The 16,392-nt window shown below is 39.2% G+C and overlaps 1 protein-coding gene across 1 annotated transcript; it reads left to right on the top strand.

Annotated features, from left to right (window-relative positions):
* Nucleotides 1-1,914: 1,914 nt before the first annotated feature.
* Nucleotides 1,915-3,810, top strand: LOC116312926 (piggyBac transposable element-derived protein 3). Its single transcript, XM_031730454.2, has one exon. It carries the CDS (start codon nt 1,915-1,917, stop codon nt 3,808-3,810), a length of 1,896 nt encoding a protein of 631 aa, XP_031586314.2.
* Nucleotides 3,811-16,392: the final 12,582 nt, after the last annotated feature.

Raw genomic sequence — 16,392 nt, forward strand, 5'->3', positions numbered from 1 at the left:
AATTCTTCAACATTAATTAATTCTTGTGCACCCAAGCAAACTTTTACTGCAGCCATGGTTGTTTTAGGTTTACTAAAAAACATTGATATGGTCTTTTTAAAATTAAGGCACAGGCATGAGTCATTCAGCCATTTTTGTAAATCATGCAATGCCAGTGAAAGCTGATGGGCTGCATCATCAGCAGTTTTGGCTTGTGTAAAAATTACTGTATCATCAGCATACATAATTGTGTCCACATTTTTGCACACATTAGGCAAGTCATTTACATAAAGTGAAAATAACAGGGGGCCTAGAATTGAACCCTGGGGGACACCTTGCGTACAGTAAAGATGGGGTGACTTGCTATTCTTTATTTGCACGCATTGTTTTCTATCTGATAGATAAGACTGTATCCATTTAACAGTGTGATTACTAAAGTTGAAAATGTCGACAGTCTAGACAAGAGCTTAAGATGATTCACAGTGTCAAACGCACGCTTGAAATCAAGAAAAACAGCCGCAACATAACTGCTCTTGTCTAAGTAAGATTTCACTCTCTCAACAAAAACACAGACAGCCGTTTCAGTTGAATGAAGAATGCGAAATCCAAATTGCATAGGGTGCAAACCCGGATTGGAGTCATTAAGATGTTTGATGATAGAATTAGCAACCCACTTTTGCATCTTCCACAACTTCTAACAAAAAGGAAAAGTTAGAAATGTCTCTGTGTCTGTATGTGTGTGTGTGTGTGTGTGTGTGTGTGTGTGTGTGTGTGAGAGATAGAGAGAGTGAGAGAGAACGAGGGTAAAGCTGATTGGGTTTTTTTCTTGTGAGGATGGCCTTGAAATTTGAAGTGGGAAACAGAAAGCCTCATTCTCTCCTAATCTTTGTCATCCTCCTTTTCTGTGAGATACTAATAAGATGATTAAACCACAAAGACAAAATCTCATAAACGTATATTTCCATTAAAGAGCAGTTGAACAAATGTAACTAATAAGCTGTCTGGTGAGGATATAAAACACGGGTCAAAGTTTCTTTCTCAATAACTGTTGAAAACTATTATAAATTATGTTGGTCACAATCTAAGATATGGTACTCTGTACAGTGTTATTCCCATTAGCAAAGAAAGAAGAGAGAGAGAGAGAGAGAAATAAAGCTTCACACTTATGTCAGAAACTGGGAAACAGCACGACCAACGCATGGCTGTGGCCAAAAATATGTTGCTTCTGTAGCAATAAGAAATCTGCTGGAGAATGAATAGAGAAGGTTCAAAGTTAAGATCCATGGACTTGGTGTCCATTGCTATGGGAATGATGATAATGTCACACATCGCTCTTTTAACCTCCTAGGACCTGGCGTTTACATATGTGGACATCACATTTTGGGTTGTCTAGACCACAATACAAAATTTTTTGATATTTTTTTTCTGATATCCACTAACGAGGACATACTACCTCCTGGTGGTGGCAGAAGAGAATTTCTCATTCCACGTTCGATTCAAGATGGCTGACAACACACCCAGAAGTTCAGATGGCAACTCCCGAGCCAAACTTCGACCAGGTAAAAAATTAAATCACATTTCATGGCTCATTCTTGTTCAGAAATGTATAAAAGTGTTCAATGTTTGTTATGGAATTCAAATTTTACAAAAGTCAGTAACTGTAATGATTTACCATGCCGCTAAACATGTGGTACACGTATGTGGACTGAGGGACTTAGTTTTGTTAGCTTTGTTTACAATGTGTATAGAGGGAGTTAGCAACATGTGCTAGCAAATTGTGACAATGAAATAGTATTTTTGGATGATTTAGGTAGAAAACAATAGTTTACTACAGTACACACAGATATACCAAGTTTTACAAAAAAAATCTCCATAGATTTTTATTTGATTTTTCTTATGATGTTTTTTCCAGAGCATTTTTCTCTCACAAGAGCAATGGAGTTACTGGGGTTAATTGGTGGAGACAACTCAGATGTGGAAGATTTGTCAGACATTGATGATCCTGTTGGGGATGCTGAATATCAACCCCCACGACAGGAGCCAAGCAGCAGTGAGGAGGACAGTAGTGGGTGTGAGGATCAGATTCCACAACCCTCTCAGCTTATCAGGGGACGTAAACGTCTCCGTGATGAATATGAAGGATGTCGTTCAGATCGTGACATTGCCAGATCACGCAATACCAGACGTCACTCTTGGACACAGCAGGGGGAGGCTGATGTCTCAGACAATGTCGCTGAAGAGACAACACCAGGACCAAGCCATCAAGAACAGTCCAAGAAAGGGCGTGGGAGGAGATGGAAGGCTTCTCCGCTAACACCAAATCAAGCCCAGTTTGAGCATGAGGAAGAAACTGTGGAGGACAGAGGGGGCTGGACCCCACTGGACTACATCGAGCAGTATATTGATAAAGATTTAATGAAAATGATTGCAGATTGCTCTAATGCTACGTCACTGGCTAGAAGTGGGTACCCACTCAACACATCAACTGATGAAATTTATCATTGTTTTGGTGCCTGTATTTTGATGTCTTGCGTACCGTATCCTGCAATCAGGATGTACTGGTCCAAAACCTTGAGATTCCCTGCCATCACCGAAAGGTTCACACGTGACAGATTCTTCAGGCTCAGACAATCACTCAAAGTGCTCATTGACGATGATGTTCCAGAGGATCTGAAAGAGTGTGATAAATTCTGGAAAGTGAGACCTTTTCTGAACCGCATTCTGAAAGGCTGCAAATCTCAGGCTCGCCCAGAATGCGTTTCCATTGATGAGCAGATGATTCCATTCACAGGAGCTTGTCCGTATCGACAATATCTGCCAATGAAGCCAAACCCAGTTGGCATAAAAAACTTTGTTTGCGCAACAGCAGATGGAATTGTGCTCGACTTTGAAATTTATCAAGGGGCACCTGCACTCCTTGAGCAGGTTGAAGAACCAGGAGATCTGGGTTTGGGAGGCTTGGTCATAGATCATCTGTCTCAAACGCTGCATCCTAATACAAAGGTTTACTGTGATCGGTTCTTCATGTCCATCCAAGGTGTGGAACGCATGATGAAGAAGCAGATGTATGTAACTGGTACAGTTATGAAGAATCAGGTCGCTGCAGCAGTACAGAAGCTACCAAATGACAAAACAATGAAAAAGAAAGGAAGAGGGACCTCAGCACAAGTTACCACTGAGGATGGAAAGATTTGTGTGGTGAAGTGGTATGACAATAAACCCGTATTGATGATGTCTGCTGTTCATGCTAGCGAGCCAGAAGACACCTGCCAGAGATGGGACAAAAAACTAAAACGATATGTGACCATCTCGCGACCAAGTATTGTCCGTGAATACAACTTCAAGATGGGTGGAGTTGACCTTGTCGATAGAATGATGAGTTACTATCGCATGAGTGGCCGTACGAAGAAATGGACACTGCGGATGCTAATGCACTTTATGGATCAGGCTTTAGCCAACAGCTGGCTACTGTACCGCAAAGACCTTACTGTACGTGGCACATCAAAGAAGGACATCATGCAGTTTCTTGAATTTCGCATGGGAGTGGCCATGACCTTGGCTCAGTATGCCAATGACAGCTCTGACTTTTCAGCGCAGGAAGATGACCCAGACGTGTTAGTCCAAGGGAAAAGGCGTCCAGTGAAGGCAGTGCCCCATGTCTCATTCCGCAGGAAGGCTAATGCACATCTGCCAGAGGTGGCAAAATTGAAAAATGCAGCACGCTGCAGAGCAAAAGGCTGCTCAGGGAAAACTCGAGTACAGTGTGTTACATGCAAGGTGTTACTCTGCTTACAGGCAGATCACAACTGTTACACAGCCTTTCACACATAGGTGTAAACATGGAGAAAAAAATTTGAAGTAGCAGTGTTGAAGTGTTAGGTTTCCTGCTACATCCAATGTTCAGAATTCTATTACTTTTTGGACTTTGTTACAGACATCTGTCTTCCTGTAACTGTTAGCAGCACTTCAAATGAGCCATTTTGCTCAAAGGAGAACAACTGTTGTTTCTAATTTTCTTTTTGTACTCAGGAAAATTGCTGCTGTGTTCAGACAAAAAATAAAAAGTTTTGCACATCATTACTTACTTGTGACTTTATAGTAGTCTATTGAAATTTAAAACGAATGTCCTAATATGTGGCCATCATTTTTCTCAGAAACTAGATCAGGTAAAAAGATCATTCTTTGTTTTTGCTTTCATCAGGTCCCAATCAGCCCAAATAGCAAAAAGAAATTAAAAATGCATGTCATGAAAGAGTTCGGGTCTTAGGAGGTTAATATGGACCAGTGACATCATTAAACTGCTCAACTGAGGCTCTCCGCAGTTAAACCAAGCTCCATCAGATTAGGTATGAAGTGCCTGTGTGGTACAAAAAGCCTGGTCTGTCTTGAGACATTCCAGGCTGCACCCACCTGCTAAACAGTTGGAGTTTGACCAGAACATCCAGAAGTCACTGGCCAGTTCCTGGCCATTGTACCTCCTCTGTAGTCAAGGCCTCTCCCAGAGGGAGGGGGCGTCAAGGCACCCCTCCCACCCCATCACATTCACCAGCCTCTTTTATGTGCAAAAACTGGAGAGTTGTTGCAGTGCATTGTATTTTGTTTTATTTTAAAAAAAAAGCTCCTTAAAAAATCAGTGGTCATTATGAGCATCTCTTGCTTTTTATTAGCACTAAGTGCAGCATGAAGGTAGGCTCACTTTTTTAAACGCTACTACTACAGCTACAACACATTAGCTCACCTTTTGCCAGACACAAAATATTTGAATGTTTATATTCAAATATTTACTGTAAGCCTAATTAAAATTTGAATGGGTACATGAGACAGAGGAATTTTTCATGGCAAGATGTCCAAACCACACAACAGCATGTTAATAACTAACCTTGTGTTGTGGCCGAATTCTCTCGGATGTTCTATTGACTTAAGTTTGGTCTGTTTTCAGCATATTTTCCCTGCATGTGATTGCATTTGTCTCTGCCCGCTGGGGACGCTCACAATGACTTTTATTAAAGGAAAAAAGTAAACATTCATCTTCCATCTTCCCTCTGCTAATGTGTTTATATTATCCTTGCCATAGCTCTGTGGGTAGTGTGAGTACAAGAAAATAATTATTAGAATGTAATGTGTTAAATTTGTTTAGATCAGATGAATAGGAAAGGATTTGTCTGTGTGTTTCAGTTTGGTTTAGCTGTAGGCCTGAGAGTGTGCGTAATTGTTTAGAGGGAAAAGGAATTTATGGACACTGGGGGATGCTGTCATAAAAAGGAGACAGGAAGCTACAGTTGGGGGTTGCTGATGCTGATGCTTGTACCTTTAATAAAAACTCATAATTGCCATAATTTAGAAGTAGGTTTGCAGGAGACTCTCCACACCTTATCTGTGAATGTAAGACAACAAGAGGCCAATGGCCCAGTGAATGCAGAGTGGGGGTCTCGGTGTTTGTAATATGTTAACTCTGTTTTCTATGTTGTGTAGAGGAATTTGGTGTAGCTTGGGTGAGGAGATTACTTTTATGACCAGCAGGAAGTCACATACATAGAGACACACACACAGTGCTTTGACTGTCACGACGCACCCACACCTACGCGCATACACTCACTCACGTGCACTCACATAGTCATATGGGTACACGCACACACAGGCACTCGCGTGCTCGTGCATACACACACAGACACAGAGTTTGCAGCACACCATGGGGCTTTTATGATGGGGTCGCTTCTATAAAGCTGACTGTAACAAACAAAGAAGTGAAGATTTTGCAGAGGGACACCGGCCTTGCACATCTTCCCTTCTAGAAGATGCATGCTTAAATGAAGATGAATAAAGATGAATAAAGGTTTTGTGAAATGACTACTGAGTCCGGTGCCGTCTCTGGATACCTGAGGAATAAAAAAGAACCAGGGTAAAACTGATTTTGTAACAGTAGCCACTAGATACCACACCATATGTCAGTTAGCTTAACTTCAGTTACACTGTTTAGTTTTCTGACTTCATTTATGTCCAAAATGATAGGTTTTAGTTTTTAAGAAATCCCTCAGTCAGAACATGGTATATCATCTTTAGATGAAAACTACCAAGCTAACTTCTAACTTACTTAAACAGACAGTAGTAGAACAGTAGTACAGTTGTCACCACTAGAGTGAGAAAGAGCATTACAACCACTACAGGGGTCAAGAGCATTAATACTACTTGGCAGAGCTATAACATGGATGACCTAGCAGCTCCCCAAATCTGAAACCAAAATGTCTCTATCCCCCCTGGGTGCCTGGCTGCAGTAAAAGACTGAGGTCAAACGAAAACAAAAAAGTCCTTTTTCCCCCAAAGATACTTTCAGCTATTATTAGTAGTTCTCATCATGCTGATTTGTGTTCAAGGCATCTCCTTTCTCATAAGTTTGACTCTGATTTCTAACTTTATGCTCTTAAATTGGGGTGCTACATCAACATGACAGCTTTGATTGCAGTCACAGAAAAACTTGGATATCTCTGTTCAGGAATCGCAGATAAAGCAGGAACGCTTAGAGGAGGTCGAGTGTTTACTTACTCCAAAAATGCTTCAAACCAACAGCGTGAGGTGTGCTCCATTAAACTGGTCTAACCCTGCTTCGCCTTTTCAGCGAGGTGAATGTGTGTTTGTAAAATAATCAGTAATTAATGTCCTTAGCTAGCTTGCTAAAATGTCAGGGAAAGCTGTGTTTATTAGTTAATCCATGCACATGAATGAATTTACCCTGACTTAAGAAATCCTGTTCATTAAAGCCAGTGCTATAGTTCAGACATTAGCTCTGCTGCTCTGACTGTAATGAACTGAAGACTGTTCAAACCTGCAGCTGAAACAGTTTATATATGAGACAAAGAGAAGTCATTGGGCTTGCTCAGCCACATAGTAATGCCATCATTATTTTACTTAAGTATTATACTGTAAGAGCAATAAACTGGACTCTTTAGCTCCTGGGCAGAGCTGTTTATTAAATATGTGCAAATAGCTGCATGTTTCTTTCTCAACATCTGTAAGGATGGTAACACCATTTTTTTTTAAAAGTGTGGACGTCATTATGGCAAATTTTTTTTTAGTGAGACATGAATTACAAAAAACTTTCTCACTGTATTCTTCGCTCACAGACTGCCTGTAATATCAGTTCCAATTCATAGCTAACATCTCAGTTTGTTGACAACACAGCTAGTGTCCACAAAACAAAAATATATTTATTCATATATTTTTACTGACTTTGTTTTAAGTACTCAGGTACAAAAGCAGTCAGAACTACTCTTAATGGGGTATTGTTTACAAAGTTTCATGGAAGTATTCTGTACAGCTTACATTTTTGAAAGATATAATATGAAGCATTAATATATTTTGTACAATGAGGCTGCTGATTAGATCACTGTTGATAATACCATATGTACATATGTCTCTGTTAGGTGTTAAAGTAAAAACTTTAATCTGTAATTCTTTCACACTGTGATTTGCCGATAGCATGTGTTATTCATAAGGTAATTCGGAGTCAATCACTTCAGAGTACCCAAGAAGATAATTTATATTTTAAATATTTAACACTATACAACTATATAACATCACTGTTAAAGTCCAGAGCCTCTGTGCATTATCCGAGGATGATGTGAGTACTTCTAACATTACACAAAGCACAGGTCACTATCAGACTATTCATGAAGTGCTGGGTTTGTCTATCTTCTCGGACGGGTCTACAGTGGAGGTCTGAAGAAGATTTCCCTCATAGGGAGCTGCTGGTGAAGATTGTGAGTCCTGCTTGATCCCTGTGATGAGCTTCAGTCCTCTGGATGTTTCTGACATGATGTGTGCCTCAGTGGGTCACTGGAACATCTGGAGCAGGACAGCTGGATGAAATGGAGGATTTTTTCCTCCAAAACCTCCTTACCCAGGAAAATCAGCTTGGACCTGATGGTCTGCCTCATTTTTCACCAGGGTGAATGTAGCTGTTGACCATAATATGAACTCTGGCTACTGCTGTAAATGAAAAGAAGGATTTCCTTTTTTTGAATGCTTCTGCCAGTTTGTTTTCAAATCCACCATTTTATTTATTGTTTTCAAGTTACCAGGCAGGAGAGTGCTCTTTGGGTGTGTAATGGAACTAAAACTGTTTAAATCTTCAACCTCATTCTCAGTCTTACACTAAAATCTCAAAGGACAACATTTAATTTCCAGATAATTTTGATAGTTGCACGCCCACACTTCTTTTTATTTCTTCTTCATTTAAATTTTATTTATATTGTGACAATCACATCAGTTGGCTCAAGGTGTTTTACATTCTAAGGCAGGGGTAGGGAACATTAGTCCTCGAGAGCAGGTGTCCTGCAGGTTTTAGATCTCACCCAGGGTCACCACACCTGAATCAAATGATTAGTTCATTACCAGGCCTCTGGAGAACTTCAAGACATGTTGAGTAGCTAATTTAGCCATTTAAATCAGCTGTGTCGATCAAGGACACATCTAAAACCTGCAGGACACCGGCTATCGAGGCCTGGAGTTCCCTACCCCTGTTCTAAGGTAAAGACCCTACAGTAATACGAAGAAAACAGAGAACCCCAACAATCATACGACTCCCTCTTTTTACAGGAAGGAACCTCCACGAGAGCAAGTGTCAGGGAGGGACAGCCATCTGCTGCGAGTAGTTGGGGGTGAGGGGAAAACATTATACTTGCAGATTCAGGCATGCTAAAACAAAAAAGCAGAAAATCATACTGTGTTGCTTAAAACAACTTTGAAAGACTGCATACCAAGAAAAATGTATACACTTTTAAAAATATATTTTTACAAAATATAGATTAGATGTCTGTTTTAAGTTATTTTATAATTGATAAATAGTGGTGCAATTTCTTTCAAAAGTGTCCCCACTTTACTTAAAACTTTTACAGAATTTTATTTATTTACTCCCTTCGCTTTTGAAAACTATCAGCTTGTAGCCCAAGAAATAGTTCAGTGCTGTAACTACCAGTAATGAGCTGTAATTTTAAAGAAACTGTTGTGCAAGAATGAGTTCTTTCCAGTCATATCAATTTATAATAATGATATAACACTGATGACATTTGATGCTTATTCAGGATCATTTCCTCAAAGGCTGGAGCTCTCACCTCTCTGAAAAAAGAGCTAGAAAGCTATTATAATTTTATTTTTCTCTCGAGGTTCCCACTTCCTGGTGAAAGGAGTCATGACAGTGCAGGCTTCTAAAAACAAGATGATGTGGATGTGGATCAACTGTGAAGTGGAGTAACTTTAACAAGAACCTAAAAAACGCCAGTGGTCAGCCAAGGATAAAAATCTGGAATAAAAATGAAGGCCTTCTTTATTATTACAGGAAGTGTACAGTATTTTGCTGAGCCTCCAACCTTTGGCCCGACGTGGAAAAGAAGTGCAGATTAGTTTCGCATTTTTGGTTATGGCAAGAAAAAAGGGGAAAAAAGTCTCTGGAAAGATTTTTCAGAAAACTTTGTCCTCAGGTTAGATGCAAGTTAACAAGTGGCATAGCTTCTAACTGGGCACCATTTAAAGGTTTCAAGCAGCTCCAAATAGGAAGTAAAGATTTGATGAAATATGTTCAAACATTGACATAATAGCTTTAAGTAAAGTTACTGATTGACAGGGGATTTATTTATTTATTTATTTTTGTCATAGACAGACTTTATTAACTGCGCATTGGCAAATTCACATGTCACAGCAGCACAACAGTCAGCAAGAGAGAGTGTGATCAGAGATATATTAGAAAAATACACAGATAAATGAGTTACACAAATTTAAAACAAGCCAAAAATCTATACAAGAGTAATTACTACTAATAATTACTACTAATCTACAAATGGTTGCTATATGCAGCTAATTCAAGGCTTATTTCTTAGATTTGCAGATGGAGCCAAAACATACTGCTTGTGTAATGCTCTAGTCTCTCACACCTTACCCTTATCTCCCCAGTACCACAACAGAGAGTGATTCCCAAAGAATGACTCAAAAAACAAAGACTCTAAAGACACAACAGAAAGACACAGTGGGAAATCATAAATTTCCCACTCCTTCGTTGCCTTGGTGGTGTGTTTTGTTTTTATGGAATGTAGTAAAATATCTCAACTTCTTATCAGTCTTGTTGTGTGTACTTTAGAAGTCAAATTATACATTAACTATACTTCCAAAAAACATTTTGAATGGTATTTACGACTGAGATTCTAAGTTGTAATCAGAAATCTTATGCTCACCAGGAGCATCTTACCCCACTTTCACAACCCTAAGGTGTCAAATCCATGACCCGAACAGATAGTTTATTACAGATGGGTCAGAAGTGAAAGTCACCCTTTACTGCCACACTGTAAATAATTTTATTGCTGGACAACATGGTTAACCGTGTGTGCTTGCTTCCCTGAAGAGGATTTGTGGATGAAAGTTAGAGAGAAAGGTTAGTTTAGCTATCAAGTCTGAAGACAGGTAAGATTCTATCAGACCATCTGTTTGGATATTGTACATAGAGTCTGCGCGTGTTACCTTTTTCCGAAAGACACTGTAAATAGTTTCAGCAAGTCACTGTAAATAAACTCATTCATTCACTTCATAATGTGTCTGCATTCGAGTCCTGCTTGCTATCAGAGTATGACATACTTTTTCACGTTGCCTTTGGTGCATACCTTGAATGTGCAGCTCAATGTGGCAAAGACCAAGGAATTGATAGTGGACTTCAGGAAGACCAGGAAACACTTGACCCCCTGTTTCAATCCAGGGGGTCAGTGTTGACATTGTGGAGGACTATAAATACCTTGGAGTACACACTGACAATAAACTGGACTGGGCTACAAACACTACAGCACTTTACAGAAAGGGCCAGAGTCGTCTCTATTTTTTGAGGCGACTGAGGTCCTTTAACATCTGCCAGAAAATGCTCAGGATTTTCTATGAGTCTGTTGTGGCCAGTGCGATCCTCTATGCTGTTGCATGCTGGGGGAGCAGGCTGAGGGTCGCAGATGCCAACAGACTCGATAAACTGATTCGTAAGCCCAGTAATGTTGTGGGGATGGAGCTGGACTCCCTCAAGGTGGTGTCGGAGAGGTGGATGTTGTCCAAGATAAAGACAATGTTGGATAACACCTCCCACCCACTCCATGACATGCTGGTCAGTCACAGGAGCACGTTCAGTGAAAGACTGAGATTACCGAAAAGCACCACTGAATGACACAGGAAATCATTCCTGCCTTTGGCCATCTCCCTGTACAACTCATCCACTTAACACACTGTTTACTGCAACAGCTACACCCTTCTTGCACATGTTCTTTTTCAGCTATTTATTAATAAGTGATTTTTATGTATATATATGCCTGTATATATTGTGCTATTCTTAGTTAGTGTATTGTCTGTCTTTGTTAATGTTTGTTTATAATGGAGCACTGTAACGAAAAATAATTTCCCCTAGGGATCAATAAAGTATTCTGATTCTGATTCTGATATATGGAAGTAAAAATGAAAAGATGACCAATGGCAGACAGTAGAGGAATCCAGCACACATTGCCTTGTGTATTGGAAAGCATGTTTATTGACAGATTAAATGTGAACTCTCGCTTCTTTGGCCCTGTCATTTTCCTGATGAACAACATAGACAGAATCAAACTTTAAGAAAAGGAAAAAACAAACAGTGAGCCTCTATTTGCATTTCTTTGAGAAAGGAATATTGGTTGAAATAAGAAACTGTTATGTTACAACAGTTTGTAAGGTATTAATAACAGGCAACAAAGATTTGACCTCATTAAAAATGGTTTTATTACATTTTTATTAGTAAAATAGTAACACTTTTATTCAAAAGTATCCCCATTTTACTTCATTGCCTCATTCATTTTTCATTACATTTACTTCATTTTGATTGATTTTATTGTATCTTGTTTTAGTCAGGCACATGTTTATTTTAGTTAGTTGGTTTATTTTATTTAAGTTGGTCACCATATTTTTGCTTTTCTAACTTAACGTATAGTATTGTAAAGTGATCCAGTGGCCTTTACAGCTTAAAGAGATGAAATCTTTTACATTTATAAAACTTACATATACTTACATTAGAATTAAGGTACTCTTTTCATGCAAGTATTTAATGTGGGCTAACATTATCAAACATCTTTGTTTGCAGTATCACTTGGTAGCCACATGATAGAGCTGTGTCTCAAGTGTTCATTCAACTCAGTGCTGATATGATGTCACTCTATCCCTCTTTCTCTTCTTAGATATATAGTGACCAGCCTCTTTATTAAGTACAGCTATTTCCATACCTATTACCTCAAATATCTGTTTAGCCAATCACATGCTCGCAAGCCAATGCATTTAGGCCTATAGAATAGGGATAATTAAAGTGAAGTTTTTACGTTTTTAATTTAAGTTTTGAACATGGCATGGTTGTTTCTGCTGGAAAGGCTTTTTGAGTATTTCAAAAAGTGCTGATGTACTGGAATGTATGCCTTTTATTACATAGAAAGTACAATATTCTTTACTGGAACCAAGACTATTAAGTCTTAAAATGTTTAGTCAGTTGACACTTAGGCTAAAAGCAACAAATGACAGATAAATAATAATAAATCTGGCTTCTCATATTTGAAAAAACTTCCAGAAATAATTGTCTCTGAAGACAGTTCACAGTGTGTTCCATAAATTCCGGCTCAAGCTCAATCATGCAAAGAAGCCATGCAGAAGGGGTGAAATAATTACTTAATTCACAGCCGAATAGGTAAGTTTGCTTACTTATAAAGAAGTGAACAGTATCTAATTTTTTTATAGTTTCACTTTAATTGAGAGAAAGAATATCAGTGAAAGATTAAAAGAAAACACATTACACATCACATTAAATTGTAAACTGAGTTGCATGTCATTGAGTTTACTAAGTATTTGATCCGCAAGCACATGACTTAATTATTAGTAGAGACTCCCTTGCTGGCAATCACAAGAGTAACACATTTCATTGGTCACCAGGTTTACACACAACTCAGGAGGGATTTCAACCTACTCCTCTTTACAGTCTCTAAATCCTTTAATATCCTAAATCCTGTTTGGCAACTAGCTTCTCCCCCTCCACAGATTTTCTATAGGGCTGAGGTCAGGAGACTGGCTAGACCAGTTAATGTATTTTTCTTTAGCCACTACTCCCTTGCCTTGGTGGTGTGTTTTGGATCACTGTCATGCTGGATGCTTGTGTTTAAATTTTGAGGACTCACAAATGTGTGCTCACTCCACACAGAAATACAAAGCAATGATGATTTTTTGCTTTCAAAAAGCTTTGTGCACGCTTATAGAACCTTAAATGCATGTGCACAAATCGCCTAATAAGCACAGATCATGTCACGTGCCATGGGGTTTTGATACAAATTCCACACTGCCAGCTTCACAAAGATCCACACATGTACGCTTTGTTTAAGTGTTAATTTCCTGTGTTTTTCCTCCCCAAAATTGGCATTTCTTTTTCTAAATAAACAGAACAGCTCATCATTCCTCTAATAGAAAACATGGATTACAGACACAGATTACAAATACTGATATGAACGTTAATATATGGTTTAAATAAGCTGGTGTTACATGCTGGGCATTCTTCTGCTGGGAAAAGTATGTCAGTGTTTCGCTGCACATCGGGGAACACCATGGTTGAACATCCCTGTGGATCATCTGAAGTCAGTATATGCTAACTAATCTCTAAATTCCAAATATAGACATAATCCAGTTAATATGGGATATGTCATGGTCCCTCTCCCCGGCTGGCTCAATCTTGGCCACGTTTGTTGTTTTCTTTTCTTTGTCTCCCAAAGAAGGCAGGCATCCAGGTACCTTTCTCTCTCTCCCAGTCGCCTCTCTGCCTGGGCAGAGCTCATTATTGGGCTCCTGCTCTTGGCCAACTCACCTGGCCTAAATATCTCCATTTGCTGTTCATTGACCTAGTTTCCTGGCCACTGCTTAAGACTGTGGCTTGACAGAATAACACTTTGATCTTAATTTTGACATTCTCTAATAACCACTGGATAACACCAAGGTTAATATTGAATAATTCTGTCATCCCACAGTGAAACATTTTCTGCTCTCAGCTAACATCAGGCTAGACAATTCCTGTACATGGTTATAGGAGATCAAGTACTTATTTCAGTCAATAACAAATAAACAATTTCTAATTTTTATGTAATGTGTTTTTCTACATATTTTGTTTTTGTTTCTCCATTAAAAAAACTATCATAAAAAATTGAGACTGTTCATTTCTTTGTGTACAAGAACACCACTACCACCATCTTATCTGGCCTCATTTAAAATGGACTGAGGCAAGCTGGAAATCGTTTCTATGGTCAGACAAATCAAACTTCAAAATTCTTTTTAAAAAGCTGGGACAGTGTATTCTCTGGACTAAAGGGTTCCGTTCAGTAAGTCCACTGAGTACAACACATCGTACAGGATATCACCGCCCCATTTTTCTATGCTGAAGACACGTCTAGTCGCATCTTTAAAGCAGATGACCTTTGATGACATAAACACCCCTATCATCATAGCCATGCCTCAGTTCTCATGCTCTTCACCTAACTAAGAACAGCTCTGCCAAGTCAGGCTAGCTAGCTACTGCTAGTAGCTTAACTACCCCTGTTGGTTTTAACCGCCACCTTTGAGTTCATTTTTTTTGGCCGCCTGCAGAGTTTTTCTGTATAGTAATTTTGCTTTGTATTTTGATATTAATTAACATAATCCTTTGCTCCTACATGGGGAAGCAGTAGAGCATGTGGACAATTTCATGTGTTCCTGGATCTCCACATTATACCTGACCCGACCTGGTTGCTGAACACATCACACCTGGCAAAGAAAGCCCAACAAAAGCGTTTCTTCCTTAGGAATTCAAAACGGACCGGGCTCTCTTAGCTGTTTGTGAACTTCTACAGAGCCATAGTAGAAAGCATTCTGTCTTAGTATGTCAGTTCGACGGATCCAAAAGAAGGCCAGACGTATTGCTGCAGACCCGACCCACCCTGGCAATGGATCTTTTATACCGCTTCTTCCTGGAAAATAGGAACATAAAAACATGCACCACCAGACTGAGACTGAGAGGCAGTTTCTTCCCCAGAGCACATACTATTTAAATCATGGACATTTTCAGCAACACCAAAGAGAAAAACAAAATGTGGATTTGTCATAATTACAGGAACAAATGGACTTAAAACTTTTTAACACTGTGACATGTGTAGATCAGCCTTTACTTATATAGAAACAGATTCCACCTCCATATTGGCCAGCGTTTCCTGCTGATCCCATTGAGAGCTACTGTTTCTTCAACAAAGAGTTCTATAAAACTGGATGGCTATATGAGCAACAGTGAACAAGTTTGATAACTTGAATGATGAATATGTAAAAATTCCTCTCTGATGTATTAAACAGTCAGGGAGATCTGAGAATCTAACAGATAAAGTAGCAGAGAGTGCAGTACAGACGCTGCCATACACGGTGCATCTTTCTTTTACCATATATTGCAACTGAATGTACACATAAAGGTGTTTCATTAGATTTCTAGCAATAGTGACAGATATATGAAGCCCAACCCAACAAACAGCTGGATTTGTGTTGGATGTTTCTTGTCTAAATACATAATGTTTGCAGGTGTGGGGAAACAGGTTTATGTTGTGCAGTGTGGTGGAAGATTACAAACTTAGCATTTAAGAGTTTTCCTAAATTGGTTACATCGGTGAATGATCTCTGTTGTTTGTGGTCAAGACCTACAGCACCGTGCAAATATATCAATACATTTACCACCGTCTGAGGGAATGAGTGTATTATAAACCAGTAGGGAATCCTGTCGAATCAATAGAATCACCAGATAGAGCTAATAATAATGCTAATAATAACAGACAGTCTTTAACCTGTCACATGTCACAGAGCTGCAACTCGCTTGAAATGTTTTACTTTGAATTCAATAGCAGGATTTAACACACCCATATTTTTCATTTTGTGTGTCCAGTTCCTACATGTGCTCCTCACTGCTGAACAGGTTTTCACACCCTGCTGATTGTTTCAGGTCCAGTCAGTTTGAGCACAATGGGAGAAATGGTCCACATTCATCGCTACTCAAGTTTGGATTTCACTGCAGCACGAAACGTGTGGTAATTCTGTTCAAGCTAAGTCAGTTTCCTTAAAAACTGTAAATAATCTTTTGAACATGCATTACTAACTCAGACTGTAACTGCACAAAAAGTCCAGATGAAAATTTTTATTTACTGGAGTCATAGTTTGCGAGCAAACCATGTGCCTGATGGTGGAAATTATTATTGAGTTACACAGTACAATGGCTTTGTCTAGACTAGGGATGCCTGAAGCGAGAGTGTATCATTTTGCCAGGGACAGTTAACAAGGTGGCACACAATAGTAAGCGGGACTAAGAAACTGATTATCTGTTGTTCTTCAAAAACAGAG

This window comes from Oreochromis aureus, linkage group 1, assembly GCF_013358895.1.
Source record: "Oreochromis aureus strain Israel breed Guangdong linkage group 1, ZZ_aureus, whole genome shotgun sequence".
Lineage (NCBI taxonomy): Eukaryota > Metazoa > Chordata > Actinopteri > Cichliformes > Cichlidae > Oreochromis > Oreochromis aureus.